This window comes from Chondrus crispus, genomic scaffold, assembly GCF_000350225.1.
Source record: "Chondrus crispus Stackhouse genomic scaffold, scaffold_123, whole genome shotgun sequence".
Classification (NCBI taxonomy): domain Eukaryota; phylum Rhodophyta; class Florideophyceae; order Gigartinales; family Gigartinaceae; genus Chondrus; species Chondrus crispus.
In genome coordinates, this window is record NW_005178989.1 from 224,810 (window position 1) to 238,562 (window position 13,753).

The window sequence follows — 13,753 nt, forward strand, 5'->3', positions numbered from 1 at the left end:
ACCGCTGCCGCGCCCCCTCCCTTTCACGTCTGCGCCCGCCGCCCCGTCCGCGTTTGCGGCGCCTCCCCTCGCGGCGCCCCTCGCACCCCCCCTCGCGCGCCACCGCGCCCGCCTGCTCTGCAGCCGCGCCGCCACCGCCCACGCCGCCGCCAACGCTCGCGCCGCCGCCGCCAACGCTCGCGCCGCCGCCGACGCGCTCGCTGCTGACGCTCCTGTCGACCATCGTGGGCGTGTGCGTCCTCATCGGCAGCGTGCTGTACAAGATCCCGCAGGTCATCCGCGTCGTGCGCCGCCGCTCCGCCGCCGGCATCTCGGTCCTGATGTACGCGCTGGAGACCGTGGGCACCACCTTCTCGGCCGTCTACTTTGCGCGCCGCGCATTCCCCTTCGCGACGTACGGCGAGTCGGTCTTCATCATGTTCCAGAACGTCCTGCTCATGGGCCTCATCGTCCACTTCCAGGGCCTGCCGCGCGGCCCCGCCGTCGCCTGCGCCCTGCTCTACGCCACCTCGCTCATCCTGCTCTACTCGAAGCTCGTGCCCATGTCCGTCCTCATGGCGCTGCAGGTCTGCTCCATCCCGATTCTTAACCTGGCCAGGGTCCCACAGATCTTGCTCAATTGGAGACGTAAGAGCACCGGCGAGCTCAGCCCGGTCACGCTGGGCCTCCAGTTGCTGGGCAACGTCGCCAGGATTTTTACCACTATCGCCCAGGTCCGCGACCCCCTCATGTTTGCCGGCATTTGTGTCGCTACTTGCTTCAACAGCACCCTGTTTGGCCAGTGGTTGCACTACTCGCGCAAGTTGAAAAACCTCCCGAATCGCGTACCGAATGCCTGACCCTGCCAACTCTGTGCCCGCTTTTGCTCAACCATCTTCACCTAATCTATTTTATCTCAAACTAAACTGTGAATGGAGCACTCCAATTTACCTATTCGGCCCCTTCTGTCGAACCCTACCTGTATCTGCCGTGCGCACATCCACCCACCTCTCAAATTTTTTCTTCGAGTCGCTGTCTGCTTACGCTTCGTGACCACGCATGGTGTCCTTCTTTTACCACATGATCGGGGGCGAGCTACACTTGACCAAGTTTGCCAACCAAAGCCACAACATCCAACTAGTCGGTGGTCTCGCGTCCAACGTTGCCTCGGTTCTTTACAAACACTCTCACTTCTACACAAACACAAAACAATACCTCAGCGAGAGGCGCATAACTAAACTTGAACACACTCCATATCTAGTCCTCACACACCTCTATTTCGTCAATATACTCGTCTCCGCTTCTTCATCATCTGTCCCGGGTTGCTCTTTTGCCTCTTCTTAATTCCGTGTCTTTCTTGGAACCGCTGACGAGAACTTCCCGCTAGCCCCTTGTTCGAAAACGTCTTCAAGGGATCCCCAGCGCTCTTCTTCTTCAGTGACCGTTTCGATGGACCTCTCTTCCTCTTCGTTCGAAACTTGGACCCGCGTGGGTCCTTCGTCACGCTGCCTCGGAGCGCCACTGGTAGCAAGTATGACGGAATGTGCGCAAGATGCTCAGGGATGTTTTTAGCTAGACTCAGAGTGTGCCGCAGTGCATCAAGGTCTTGAGGATTGTCTTCAAAGTAGTCTTGCAGATGTTCAGAGTTCACAATTTCCCGCTGTACGTCTGCCAAGCGCGCTCCATTCACAGCGGCATCCGTAACCATACGAAGACAGTCCTCTACGCGATACCGGAACGCTTCGATTTGGTCCATTCGGAACGCGAGCGGTCCGATATGCACCCCAAGCTCTCGCCCCATTTCCGCAACGCGGCTCTGGTCCTTGTCTGAACATACTAGGGACATCACCGTGCCAGACCTCCCAGCCCGAGCCGTTCGACCAGCACGGTGTGTGTAGCTAGCGACCGTTTCCGGGACATCAAAGTTGAAAACAGCAGCGACATCTTGAAAGTCGACACCGCGTGACAATCCAAATTCCTCGTCCGCATCGACCTTGCGCTTCTTGCAATCTGTCTTTTTCGAGCCACTTTTCTTTTTTTTCCCGACCAATGCCTCATCGTCCTTCGACTCGTCCGTCGCGATCAGAATATCAAAAACACCGGCGTTGAACTGCGAGACGCAGTGCATCCTTGAGTTGGCAGGAAGCTCGGAATTGAGGACTGCACTCTTCACTTTGAACTGATCTAAGAACAGCTTGAGCCGAAACGCAGAGTTGACATGATTCACAAACAACAGTACTTTTCCACATACGACGTTCAACCGCAGCATAGCGTATGCGACGAGGTAGCGGTCCTTGTGGTTCTTGAGGCGCGCGAAATAGTGCGAAGCTCCTGTGGGATCTCCATCTTTCATGTCGCCGTCCGTGGTCACCTTAATGGTCAGCGGACGACGAAGAACGACTTTCCGAAAGCTGGCCATACCATCCGCTTCAAGCGTAGCACTCAGCAACATTGATTGTGCAGTCGGCGGGATTTTCGCCAGCGCCGCTTTGGCGTCACTCTCGTAGCCGTAGCTGAGCACTAGGTCCGCTTCATCCACGACCACGAACTGCACTTCGCTCAGCGCGCTCTTCTGTTCCGTACCAGCTGCATTCACAATAGATGCAGGCGTACCGACCATAATATCTGCGGATTGAGTGAAAGTCAGTGCCTCACTAGCTTGTTGGCCGTGCGCCTGCTTCGCCGGACCTCCTTTGGCCCCCTGATTCTTCTTCGTATTCCCTTTTTTCCGACTCATAACCGCTGCGACCTGCACACCCCCGATGTACCTGCAGAGCGCCTTGAGCACCCCGGTCACCTGGTGCACAAGTTCCCTCGTGGGCACCAACACAACGACCTTCGTTCCGGACCGTTCTAAGCTCTTCGCCCTACAGATATGCTGCACGATCGGAATCGCGTACGCGCCGGTCTTGCCCGAGCCAGTCGGCGCGCTGACCAACACGTCCCGCCCCGAGAGCGCAGCCGGCACGACAGCTGATTGCACCGGTGTCGGCTTGCGCCAGCCCACGCGCTCGATTGCACGCTCCACGCGCGGGTCCAAAGACATCTCACCGAAAGAAGACACTGAGGGGGGAGCCTGCCCCGCCTCGGGGTCATTTTGCGGAGTGTCTGCCTCGTCGTTTTCATCTTCGGACGTGCTTTCATCTGCTGAGTCTGAGCTGGACACGTTCTCGTCAGAATTGGACGCGCAATCGTCAGAATCGGAGGCAGACTCGGAGTCAGATTCGGATTGTTTCGGTCGCCCGTTTGCTTCGCGGGGAGCGGTCATCTCGGCATCGGACTCGGCCTCCGACTCGTGCGACGCGGCTTCGTCAGAGCTTTCATCAGAGCTATCTGTTTTTGCTAGTCCGTTGCTGCCTTCAACATCCATCGTCTCCACTTCGTCATCGTAAGAGGCTTCGTCGTGAATAGAAACTTGGACTTTGGGGGAGTCTTCATGTTTTTCTTCGGCTTCAGGAAGGCTGAAGGATACCCTTCGCTTCTTCTTCAGTTTTCGGCTGTCTTTCGCCATGGGACGGTTGTTAATGAAGCTCAGGGGAAGAAGAGGTCGACAATAGGAGCGCGCGAAATTATCCCTCAGGCTAATGGTGGCGACCAGGGGAGAAACGGAGGTTTACAACTTACGCCGCCGCCGCTGGATCATGGAATTTCTGTGTAATTTTATGCTTGGGCAGTCGAACACCTTCGAGTACGCCGTGATTGGCTGTATCGTCGCCCGCAATCCCTGCTGTATCTCCGCGCTCGAGATTTCCAGTCTACTCGTTTTGGCTGCAGTAGTGAAGTTAATAGGCTCCCGCTATTCCCAAACACAAGCGGATAGCAAGCAGTAGAGCGCACCTCATGTCTGTTGGCTCAGGCTTTAACGTGAACTATCTACGTTCTCTTTCTAGAGTCTTTGCATCCTTCACAATTCCCTCCGGCAAATGTCCATCCCTCTCTTTCCCGATACAACGGATGCCCCCGATCAGACTCCGCCCAACCATCTTGCTTCTCTACTGCTTCATGCTCCTCCACCACATCACTTGTTCCGCCTCTCAGCACGTCTGCGCATCGCCCCACAGAACTGCCAGGCCTCAGTTATGGTCACATCTGCATCCATCCACCCTGGCCGAAACAAAGCTATCCGTCTTTCCAGTCGGGTCCATTGAAAACCACGGTCCGCATCTCCCCTTCGGCACAGACTTGTTGCTCGCCGAAGCCATCACCCGAAATGCCGTCCAGGGTATCGACGGCGTCAGCGTCCTTCCAGCAACTCCTTTTGGGGCGAGCTTTGAGCATGCAAACCTGCCTGGTACTATCCCAATACAGGATGACACACTCAACGCGTTCTGGGGCGATGTCATAGCAGGGCTCGTGGCTTCCGGGTCGAAAAAAATTATCATCGTCAATGCGCATGGCGGGCAGACCCAAAATGTTGAAATTACAATCCGGCACGCCAGGTTTCGACATAATAGTCTCGTCGTGTCCTTCAACGCGCAACGGATGCTTGCGCTAGCCTGGAGAAGAGTCGAAACACAAAAGGAAAAATACCACGATGAAATGCCGTACGGCATACATGGTGGGTTTGTTGAAACCGCAGTCATGATGCACTTGTTCCCCGATCTCGTCAAGACCAGCGAGACGAAAAACTTTCGCAGAAGACGCGAATTCACAGGGGCCTTACAACCACACGGAGACATCGTTTCCTTTGGATGGCGTTCAGAGGATATCTCCACTTCCGGAGCGCTTGGGGATGCTGCAAACGCAAGCGCTGACATCGGAGGGAAAATATTTGATGAAACCGTCCGAGAACTACGAGCCCTCGTCAGTGAGGTTGTGGATACTGATCCGTCGGACGTCCTCCTTTTCTCCGGTACACACTAGTCTGAGAGAACGGGGTGAGGGGATGACAAAATAAATAGTATGCCACAACACGCACGCGCCGTGCACCATCAGTCAGAGTAATCACCATCACCATCTTCTTCGTCTTCCTCTTGTTCGCTTTCTTCGCCTTCCCTCTGGACGTCTTCGACCAACCATTTTCTTAACTCAGTCCGATCCCGCCTCAAAATCGAGTTGTACTGTGCAGCCTCGAGGACGGCTGACGAGTAAGTGTCGGAACCACCGATTCGGGCATGCGAATTGATCTCTTCCGAAGCACCAGAGACTTCTGAAGTTTCTACTTTCACTTGCTGCTTCCGATGCACAACGACCTCAATATCTGGTTCCCCGTCAACGTTGGACAACGACGGACCTTTGAAGAAGTACATGGGATAATCTGAACTCGGCACTCCGAACAGGTTCTGATATTCAAACTGCTCTGCATACGGAGCCTTGTCTTCCACTAGCCAGGATTTCCTCGCTTTTCTATCGAATTCGTCATCTTCTGTCACAAAAATCGGTTCATACGGATCGTCCAAATCACGGTCCTCCCAAAGCCTCAGGTATGGATGCAAAACCGGTCTCAGGTTGTCAGCATTCGACTGCGTGCCAGTTCCACCTGTGGCCATCGACCCTGACCTGCCTTGCGCCCTGGACGTGAGCTTGACAGGCTGATGCTGCGTATGATACGGCACTCGCGGGGACACATTCTGCCGCATTTGAAGCCCAAGAGAGCGCCCGGATGAGTATGCATACGGGTTGGGTTGATAGGCCGCTGCGGGGGGCCTGGGGGTGACGGGCGAATACGAGGAGTGTTGTCTGCTGGGTTGCATGGGATGCCCTGCCGTTTGGCGCACCGCGGCATGGGTCTGCGGCGATGGGATCGAACTCGGTCTGGGAAGCACCGAGTTTGCTGCCTTGAGTTGCTGCGGGGTCATTGGGAGCCCCTTCCTCACGGTGACGAGTTCGCGTTCCTCGGTGGTGACTGTGCGTTCGATAGCGAAAGCAAAGCGGATGCCCGGGAATTCCTGGATGACGGCATCGACCTGGACGACCTGGAACATCCATGTGGCGAACGGAATGGACTTGAAGATATCCTCCGAGGCGAGCGGGCGGTCGATGTTGACGCGGATGAGCAGGACATCCTCGTGCTCGGCGGCCAAGGCCATGTGCGGAAGAACGACGAGAGGGGCCTTTGTGTTTTCGTGTTCAGGGGCCGAGCGCACCCAGTGGCGCAGGAAGAAGGCGCGCTTGGAGACATTTTTGTCGCGTGTGAGCATAAACGGGGCGCCCGTGGCGAAGCCGGCGTAGGTTGTGTTGCCCGCCTTGAGCTGCAAGCTGACACGGAAGTAGAGGTAGGGCGGTGATTCGCAGCTTTCAAGGTTGGTGGTGAGCGTGCGCCAGCGGAGAGAGGCGTCGAGGGTGCGGAATTGGGCGGTTAAGACAGGGTCCAGGGCGAGCTTCACTACCTTCGGGGCAATGACATAGCGATTCATGGTTGGCGGCAGGGGGTTCGGCCATGTACCCCGGAAAGAGGAGATTTCCTCTCTCGGTCTGCAGCCCGAGGTCTGGGGTTAGAATGGCGGTTTGGAAGAGTGGGAGAACGGTTGCGGTATCGACTCCCTGCTTGGATATCTTCGGGAGTCTCCCACACCAGTTTGATGGGTAGCGGCGGGTCGTTGCTGTTCTCTTGATGTCAAGAGAACAGCAATAAGGCCCATACTTGTCAACAGGTATGGGCCTTATTTTGTGAAACACTTTTGGCGGCAAACAGGGCGCCGCGCACTATTGAACTGTAAGCGAACCGTTGAGCCGATTGATCCGAGCTTTAGCTTACCGTAATCCGTATCTACTAGATACTATCTAGGCGCCGTCGGCGTTCTCTTGATCCTACTGTCCAGCCGGCCTCTCGACGAAAGCAAGGCGTATGAAAGCGGCCGTTGTCATTGCACTGTACCCGCCTCGCCCCAGCTGATGTACCCAGCCTTCACACACGTTCCGGGAACACCATGCCGCGCCACCCTTCCGCATCGCCGCAATCTTTCCCCGAAGAGGCCGCGTGTCAACTTTTCCTGCACCGCAAACGCGTCCCGATCTAACCCGGCAATCGCTGTCGACAATGTCAGCTTCTGGTGGAAAAGCGGGCGGGTAGCCCTGGACAAAGTCTCGCTGCGCGTCGCGCCCGGCGAGCTAGCCATGCTGGTGGGCCCCAATGGTTGCGGCAAGTCCACGCTACTGCGCGTCGTCCGCGGCCTGCTCATCCCCTCCTATGGGTCTGTGCAGCTGTCGACTCCATGCGCCTTTGTGCACCAAAACCCAGACGTCCAGATGCTGTTCCCGTCGGTCGCCACTGACATCGCCGCATCCGTGCCGAAGCGCCCGGACATGCCCGTCGACGAAATTCGGGACAGCGTCATCGAGGCGATGGAGGCGGTCGGATTGTCTCCGCCAGAAAAATATATGCGCCTCTCAGCGCATCGCCTCAGTGGTGGCCAGCGGCAGAGGGCGGTCGTCGCGTCCGCACTGGCGATGCGCCCCACTACTATGCTGTTCGACGAGGCCACTGCGAGCATGGACCCAGTCAATAGGGCGGAGTTGGTGGCGAGGGTTCGTCGTGTGGTTTCGGAAAGATCCATTGCTGCGTTATGGTATGTTATATCATCTTTATTTGCAGTTCTGCATCTTTCGAAGGCCGCCTGGGGATGTTTCGTCTAGCATGGGACATACCTCCGGTTGTCGGCTCAAAATGGATGCTAGATAAGTACTCAAGGCATCGTGTTGCCGACTCTACCTTTCTTATGGTGTTCCGGTGTCTTTTAATATTGCCATACATTAATGTTGATAGTCCTTGCTACATGCGAAGATAGTGCTCGCTGTGGGATCATGTGGCAAGCATCTGACTTTTAGTGTTTTCCTATTTTGCGTCCTATTTTGTGCAGGGTCACTCACCTTTTAGAGGAATTGGATGTGGCAGACACTATTATTGTGTAAGTGTTTTTCTATTTTGCTACGGCAATGTGAGATTGCTGTCAAAGAATGATGTCTGTCCGTACGAAATATACTGACCTCTGCGGCCTTCTTGAAAATTATTTATGTTTAGAATGAGGGGCGGTAAGATTACTGCTCATGGCCCGCGGGTAGCCATGATGCCTTTAATATATGAAATGCAGGATCAAGTCTGAGATGCCCCGTTTATTTATTGTGGCACGCAGTTGAAAAAGTCCTTATCGTAGCTCATTGACCGTTAAGGCCGTGTTAAAGCCACTGGAATCATCCAAAGTGGGACCGCCTCAAAATCCTCAGGTCCACGTGCGCATTCCTGCCTTCGTGCGACCAAGTTTATAGCAAGCTGTCCATCTGGAACCTGATGGTTGGTGTAAAACAAACCCACTACCCCAGTACCGCATTAGTACGAATAGTATCTTATCCGCTCCCGTCTATTACGACAGGTCAGCGTCAAATATATTTGCGAAGATACAGCTTCATGAGTCAATCAACCCACCTGGGCAGTCGGTTTTGTTCCACGTTGGAGAACGAAAAGTCATAACCGAAGGTCAGAAAGATTGTGCATCGACTCTGTATTGCGATTAATGCTGAAACGAGTGGGTACAGCGATGATGGCAGCGCCGCACCGCTGCTGTCATTATGTGTCAGGCCTGCTACCGTTGACTAATACTCCGCAGAGCATAGAGGAACTGGCCGTAGTTGTCAGACGGCAAGTTCTTGGGCTAACGTCTCTCAGGTAAGGCTGTCAGGATCGACCTACCCCATCGCGATGGACTCGTGAGCTGCAACTTGCAGTTAGGTTTTTGTTAGAAATGCTATGCTACCCGAGATACACGCGTTGCTTCCCGAGTTTGTGCTCCTCGCCGGCAAGTGGAATAATCACACACGAGAGAGGGCCTACCTTGACAACTCCAGCTAGTCGGAGACGACACGGTGGCGGCCGATGCTATTTCGCATATGCAGGAATCATTCAGGGGTCTCGACAATGACACCCTGAACAACCACAAAGGATGCTTCCTATCCGTGGTCAGTAAAATAAATGCCCTACGGGCCCAGTCAAGGTCCTCGTCCAGTAATCACGAAAAAATATCACAACCTGATATTTGCACACGCTGCATCTGCACAGCAGGATTGACCTTGCTTCATGCACATCAAAATTTCTCGCGGAACGGTCTTGCTTTCCGCACTCTGATACCTGTTTCTCACCCCCCACACATCCGTCTTGCTTTTGCTGTTTGAACGGGACCGCATCGCGAGTCACTCTCACATTCAGAGGCGGTCAGGAACGGTACTTTCTAGGTTAATAACGCGGCTCTGCTGTGCGCCGCTCCCTGGAAAACCTGCGGTGTGAGTAACGCGTAGGAGACCTCGATCGTGCATACTGATGATAATCATACTGATTCTCCGCTCTTCGTCGCTTGTAGTCCTGCCTCTGCCGATACCGACTTGAGGAGTAGGAGTCTTCGTCAGGTGAATACTCACGCTCCCTCCGGCGCCGTGCTGACCTCTCCTTTTCGCGATCACGTCCCGCGCTCGTTTTCCACGACGGTTCGGAATCGTCAGCCTCAGGAGAACGCCTCCGAAACCGCGATGCTTCCCCATCCTCTCGACCACTGCCGATGGAGCCGTTTTCGTAAAAACGATCTTTCTTTCTCGCTTCCTCTTCCAGGGCTCCATCTTCATATCGTGTCCTTTTCCTCTGCCCATCGCAGCTCGGGCCTGATTCTGACGGGTGTTCATCATGTGACCGAAAGCTGTTGCTGCCACTTGCAAGGGGCTTGTCGTTCGCTAGATCCTCTGCGTCCGAAGTGAGAACGGATGAAGACGATGATGATACCAATGAAGATTCGGAAGTATTACCATCCTCTGAATCACTGCCATCATGTGCGAGGGCAGCGCTATCACGCGGATTGTTCTTGAGCCACTCTCGAAGATCTCTTGTTAGGAATCCCATTCCTATATTCGCAAAAAAGTTGATTGCGTACTGTGCGTTCGCAACAGTATCTGACGGGAAAAGGCCCTTTAAACTTTCGGCACGTTCTGGTGACTTGAAGAGCTCCATCATTTGACTCGAGGACAAAGTGTAGTATATCTCTTGAAAGAGGTGCTTCAGGAAAACGCGACTCGACGTAGTTGTCTCGGCAGCAACGAGACGAACGACCCCAAAGACATTCCACGGCAAGGCATTGGATGCGAGCATAAAGCCATAAAAAGTTGCCATGAGTCTTATTTCCCGTTCACCGTGGCGATGAATCCCGGCGTAATGCTTGGCAAACGTCCATTCGAAACCTGAAACATAACTCCTCTCTAAACTACAAAGACGTTCTCCCAAGAGCCCTATTGAACGAGAAAAAGTCTTTTCTCGACTGCAGTACTCGACGATCATTTCGCAAAGATCTCGCTTTCTCCCCTGATTATCCCTCATGAGACGAACAAGTTTGTGAGCCCATTCTTCTGACGTGATCCCTGAAGTGAGGACCAAATACACGGTGCGGCGGAATTCCCTTAACGCGGCATCCGTCATATCCGTCGTTTTCTCGACGCCCTTGGATTTGCCCAATTCCTCTTCCACAACATCACCCTTTTCATTTGTGAAGGAGCTGTTATCATCGGAGGGCCGGCTCAAACTTCGGTCGGCTTCTACGCCTAAGATATCTCTCTTGATTTCCTCGTATTGGCGTTCATTTTCGACGTAGACCTTGTCAAAAAGGAATGCGTCGCATTGCAGTTCCAAGCGAGTGTCGTCGTTCAGAGAGACGTCATGTGTAATAATGTCGGCTTCATGGACCAAGTCGAATCTCGGGTCAAGGGTATCTTGGCCTGCAAAATTCTTTCTGCGCCTGGTCATGAGCCTGCGAATCATCTCCTGTGTGCGTGTGCTGACATCGCCGTCATGTAAAACCTCGCGCAAGCGATCGAAACCGTCCTCGGATAGCTTTGGGCTGCGGTCCGATAGAAACGGGGCGCACTCGTCCAGCATACTAACCGCGAGCTCGACAGAGCCATCCGTACGGTCCAGCAGACATACGCGGAGAAACTCGAAGACGGGAAGATCTGAAATGACTTGGTGATTGCACAGGGCGGCCATGAACTTGGCCGTGGCAAAGCAAAGGGAGCGGTCTTGGACGTCGTAGGCATTGCCCAGCTGTGCGATGAGGCGGGAAACTAGGAGGTCGATGACGGCTGGGACGCGGGTGTTCAGGACGGAAATCAAACTTGCCAAGATGGGGGCTAGCGGTGGGGACCCGAGTTGGACGCGGAGTAAGGTTTTGCAGAGGATGCCTCTAGCGCGGAAGATATTTACACGAAGCAAGGACTTTGCGATTTCGGAGATGTTGTCTTCGCTGACTCTGTTAATATCTCCATGAATGGTTTTGACAAGACGATTCCAGTCGTCGCGTTGGCGCGGCTCGGAACCGGGGGCCATGTCTTTCCGGGGAAAATGCGAGGCTTTGAGCCTCGCTCGTCGGAAGGGAGGGACGTAAGGGCGGTCGGCGGGGGGCTGGGGGCGGAGGGGTAATTGGGGGGGTCGGCGACGGTGGGGTCGAGGGGGGCGGTGCGGGTGAGAAAATTTGGTGGAAACTGGGGGAGGCGGCTGGTCACCGGCCATGACAGCGTGGGGTGCACCGGGGGAGGGGGGACGAGGGGAGTTAAACGATATAGACGATGAGGACAGAGGATGTTTGAGAGAATGACGATGCGGAACTGCCGAGTGGAGTGTGTGGAAGAGCGTGCAGGCATGGAAGGCTACGGGCAGCCGCGCGGGGGGGGTAGGGGGGCCGGGGGCAGTTGAGGCGGCGACTGGTTGCCTGCACTTGATATGTTCCTTCGGGTGTGAGATTCAGCTTCTTGAAACGCCCATCACAGCGTGTGACATGACTGGGGGCCAATAGGAAGAGCGTACAGAAAGTTAAGGCCAATAGGGAGAGCGTAAGATAATTTAAGGCCAAGCCCCAGACGACCGTCTGCCGAGGGGGACGGCCCCCAGCGCCCGTCTCGTCGCCGTCGTCGTCCCCAAAACACCCAATTTCGCCTATTTTCTTCCTTCTTTTTCACCTACCTTCATACGCACCCCCGTCTCCCACCTGCTACGTACCGCCTGTAGCCTCTTCCCTGACCACCCCCTCCCCTCCCCATATCAATCCAACTGCAACTAGCCCCCCCCACCCCCCCCCCGCCACTTGCATCCAGACAACCCCCGTCTCACAAACCCCCGTCTCACATACCCTCGTCTCACATACACACGTGCTCATGGACGTCGACTCCTCTCCCTCCGCCCGGCCCTCGGCCCCCACCGATGCTCCCAACCCCACCAAGCCGCAGATCGCCCTCGTCCCGAGCACGAAAGGCCATCGCCCATGGAAGAAACCGAAGACAAGGAGAGCTTCTGCCCAACGCCGCACGGCTAGTCTTAAGATCTCCCTCGAAATGAAGAATAAGCGCCGCCAGGATCGTGCCGCTTTGCTTCGCATCGTCAAGGCTGCCAAGGAAGCTGATGCCAACTCAAAGCAAGCCGAACGGAAGCGGAGAGCTGACAAGAGGAAACTAAAGGAGGAGAACGAGCGAAGAAGCACGCAAAAGGTCGTCATTACAAACCCCAAGAAACTGGCGAGGATGAGCAAGAAACAGTATCTCAAATACGTCCATCAATCGAAATGATTATCTCAACCTTGTTCACTCTTATCTAAACCGCCAGCATTTGTACAGAGGCCTCTTACCCTTCCGTTTACATTTGTCATACCCGAAGACTGCTATTCGATTCTACATTACTGCTGCTTCTCATTTTGTGTAGACGTATCTATCTCCTTAAGTTTTTCCCGACCCAGAGTCAGTGCGGAGACTTAATCCAGTGTCTTCGCGCTGCTAAGGAGCTCGGAAAAGTAATTCATGAGCAAAACTATCTATTGCAATACTATCTTCACGTATTCAGTATCGTTTTGCACTCAAGAACACATCCTATCAGCCTCACAGAAAGTCCATTCGTTGCCTCCAGCAGTCTAATGTACACATAGCCGCAATCCGTCTATGTCCGGTCTAGACCAACTTTCCCTCCCTTCGCTGTTGCAATCCGCTCATGTGTTATATCAGCAGCTCCAGATACCGCGTCCACATGCCAGTGTAGTAAGCTGTACACAAAAATGTGTATCGCCACAATGTAGATTAGAATAGCAATCCGCAGCAGCGGCTCCTTCCGCAGGAACGCGAGTGTTTGCGCCGAAAACTGATCCATTCCCGTAATGACCCGTGAAACCCATCTGGGCCAGTTTCGAGGCGTTCGGAAACGGGCTAGCGGACCGTCACGGACACCATATACTCGCTCCCCTTCCTCTGCTCCAGTATCCAAGATTCCTCGAAAACCGCCTCTGATTGACTGCCCCGAGGATGAAGCCGCAGCCGCCATCGCTTGTGCTTCCCGTGTCCGCTTCCTCTCAGTCGTTAGCTGATGTTGTAGTGCTCTATTTTCTGAACGCAACACCTCTAGCTGCGCTTGTTTCCTCAGCGCTGAGTCCGCCATATGCCGCAGCTTTACTTCAACCGCTTGATGAGTTGCGCTTTCGGGTCCCGACGAGAGAGGCTTCGTCCTTGGCGAGAGAGGGTCTCGACGGGCTTTCAACGAAGCGCGGAGTGATTCTGCTTCGCCTTCAAGTCGATTCAGTTCTACGTTCTTCGCTTCAAGGGCATTTTCCAATTCAGACACTGTCTCTCTCATTTCCTTCGCTTCCTTCTGCCCAGGAGCTTCGTTTCCTTCACTACGCTCGTAAAGGCTCAATGCCCGCTGAAGGTCTTCGACACGGGCAAACGCCGCATCTCTGGCCTTTGTAACAGTTGAAAGTTTTGTTTCAGCTGCCCTTTGACTCGCTTTGGCGTGGCTGGCCGCAATCATGCTCTCTTCGGCCTTTCGCTGCGC

At 54.6% G+C, this 13,753-nt stretch overlaps 8 protein-coding genes; 3 read left to right on the forward strand and 5 right to left on the reverse strand.

Moving 5' to 3' along the window:
• Positions 1–1,018: 1,018 nt before the first annotated feature.
• On the reverse strand, positions 1,019–3,490 carry CHC_T00002063001 (hypothetical protein). XM_005713029.1 is given in 2 exon segments: positions 1,019–1,261; positions 1,262–3,490. 1 exon segment carries the CDS (start codon positions 3,488–3,490, stop codon positions 1,262–1,264), a length of 2,229 nt encoding a protein of 742 aa, XP_005713086.1. The 3' UTR covers positions 1,019–1,261.
• Positions 3,491–3,819: 329 nt separating this feature from the next.
• CHC_T00002064001 (hypothetical protein) lies at positions 3,820–4,842 on the forward strand. The gene has a single exon (XM_005713030.1). The coding sequence runs from the start codon at positions 3,820–3,822 to the stop codon at positions 4,840–4,842; it is 1,023 nt and encodes a 340-aa protein (XP_005713087.1).
• A 68-nt stretch (positions 4,843–4,910) lies between these two features.
• CHC_T00002065001 (hypothetical protein) lies at positions 4,911–6,335 on the reverse strand. The gene has a single exon (XM_005713031.1). It carries the CDS (start codon positions 6,333–6,335, stop codon positions 4,911–4,913), a length of 1,425 nt encoding a protein of 474 aa, XP_005713088.1.
• A 478-nt stretch (positions 6,336–6,813) lies between these two features.
• CHC_T00002066001 (hypothetical protein) lies at positions 6,814–8,916 on the forward strand. XM_005713032.1 is given in 4 exon segments: positions 6,814–7,487; positions 7,779–7,826; positions 7,940–8,021; positions 8,022–8,916. 3 exon segments carry the CDS (start codon positions 6,814–6,816, stop codon positions 8,019–8,021), a joined length of 804 nt encoding a protein of 267 aa, XP_005713089.1. The 3' UTR covers positions 8,022–8,916.
• Positions 8,917–8,934: 18 nt separating this feature from the next.
• CHC_T00002067001 (hypothetical protein) lies at positions 8,935–9,096 on the reverse strand. The gene has a single exon (XM_005713033.1). The coding sequence runs from the start codon at positions 9,094–9,096 to the stop codon at positions 8,935–8,937; it is 162 nt and encodes a 53-aa protein (XP_005713090.1).
• Positions 9,097–9,145: 49 nt separating this feature from the next.
• Positions 9,146–11,455, reverse strand: CHC_T00002068001 (hypothetical protein). Its single transcript, XM_005713034.1, has one exon. The coding sequence runs from the start codon at positions 11,453–11,455 to the stop codon at positions 9,146–9,148; it is 2,310 nt and encodes a 769-aa protein (XP_005713091.1).
• A 641-nt stretch (positions 11,456–12,096) lies between these two features.
• On the forward strand, positions 12,097–12,504 carry CHC_T00002069001 (hypothetical protein). Its single transcript, XM_005713035.1, has one exon. The coding sequence runs from the start codon at positions 12,097–12,099 to the stop codon at positions 12,502–12,504; it is 408 nt and encodes a 135-aa protein (XP_005713092.1).
• A 39-nt stretch (positions 12,505–12,543) lies between these two features.
• CHC_T00002070001 (hypothetical protein) overlaps positions 12,544–13,753 on the reverse strand; it is a 1,742-nt gene continuing 532 nt past the window's right edge. Inside the window, 2 exon segments of the mRNA XM_005713036.1 lie at positions 12,544–12,868; positions 12,869–13,741. Coding sequence (XP_005713093.1) covers positions 12,869–13,741 — 873 coding nt within the window. The 3' untranslated portion in view covers positions 12,544–12,868.

Excerpts from the sequence above, each read along its gene's own strand:
- CHC_T00002063001 (XM_005713029.1), bottom strand. The coding sequence starts at position 3,490 with ATGGCGAAAGACAGCCGAAAACTGAAGAAGAAGCGAAGGGTATCCTTC.
- CHC_T00002064001 (XM_005713030.1), top strand. The coding sequence starts at position 3,820 with ATGTCTGTTGGCTCAGGCTTTAACGTGAACTATCTACGTTCTCTTTCT.
- CHC_T00002065001 (XM_005713031.1), bottom strand. The coding sequence starts at position 6,335 with ATGAATCGCTATGTCATTGCCCCGAAGGTAGTGAAGCTCGCCCTGGAC.
- CHC_T00002066001 (XM_005713032.1), top strand. The coding sequence starts at position 6,814 with ATGTACCCAGCCTTCACACACGTTCCGGGAACACCATGCCGCGCCACC. Across the intron at positions 7,488-7,778 it reads AGATCCATTGCTGCGTTATG|GGTCACTCACCTTTTAGAGG; the intron begins GTATGTTATATC and ends TATTTTGTGCAG. Across the intron at positions 7,827-7,939 it reads GTGGCAGACACTATTATTGT|AATGAGGGGCGGTAAGATTA; the intron begins GTAAGTGTTTTT and ends ATTTATGTTTAG.
- CHC_T00002067001 (XM_005713033.1), bottom strand. The coding sequence starts at position 9,096 with ATGCGGTCCCGTTCAAACAGCAAAAGCAAGACGGATGTGTGGGGGGTG.
- CHC_T00002068001 (XM_005713034.1), bottom strand. The coding sequence starts at position 11,455 with ATGGCCGGTGACCAGCCGCCTCCCCCAGTTTCCACCAAATTTTCTCAC.
- CHC_T00002069001 (XM_005713035.1), top strand. The coding sequence starts at position 12,097 with ATGGACGTCGACTCCTCTCCCTCCGCCCGGCCCTCGGCCCCCACCGAT.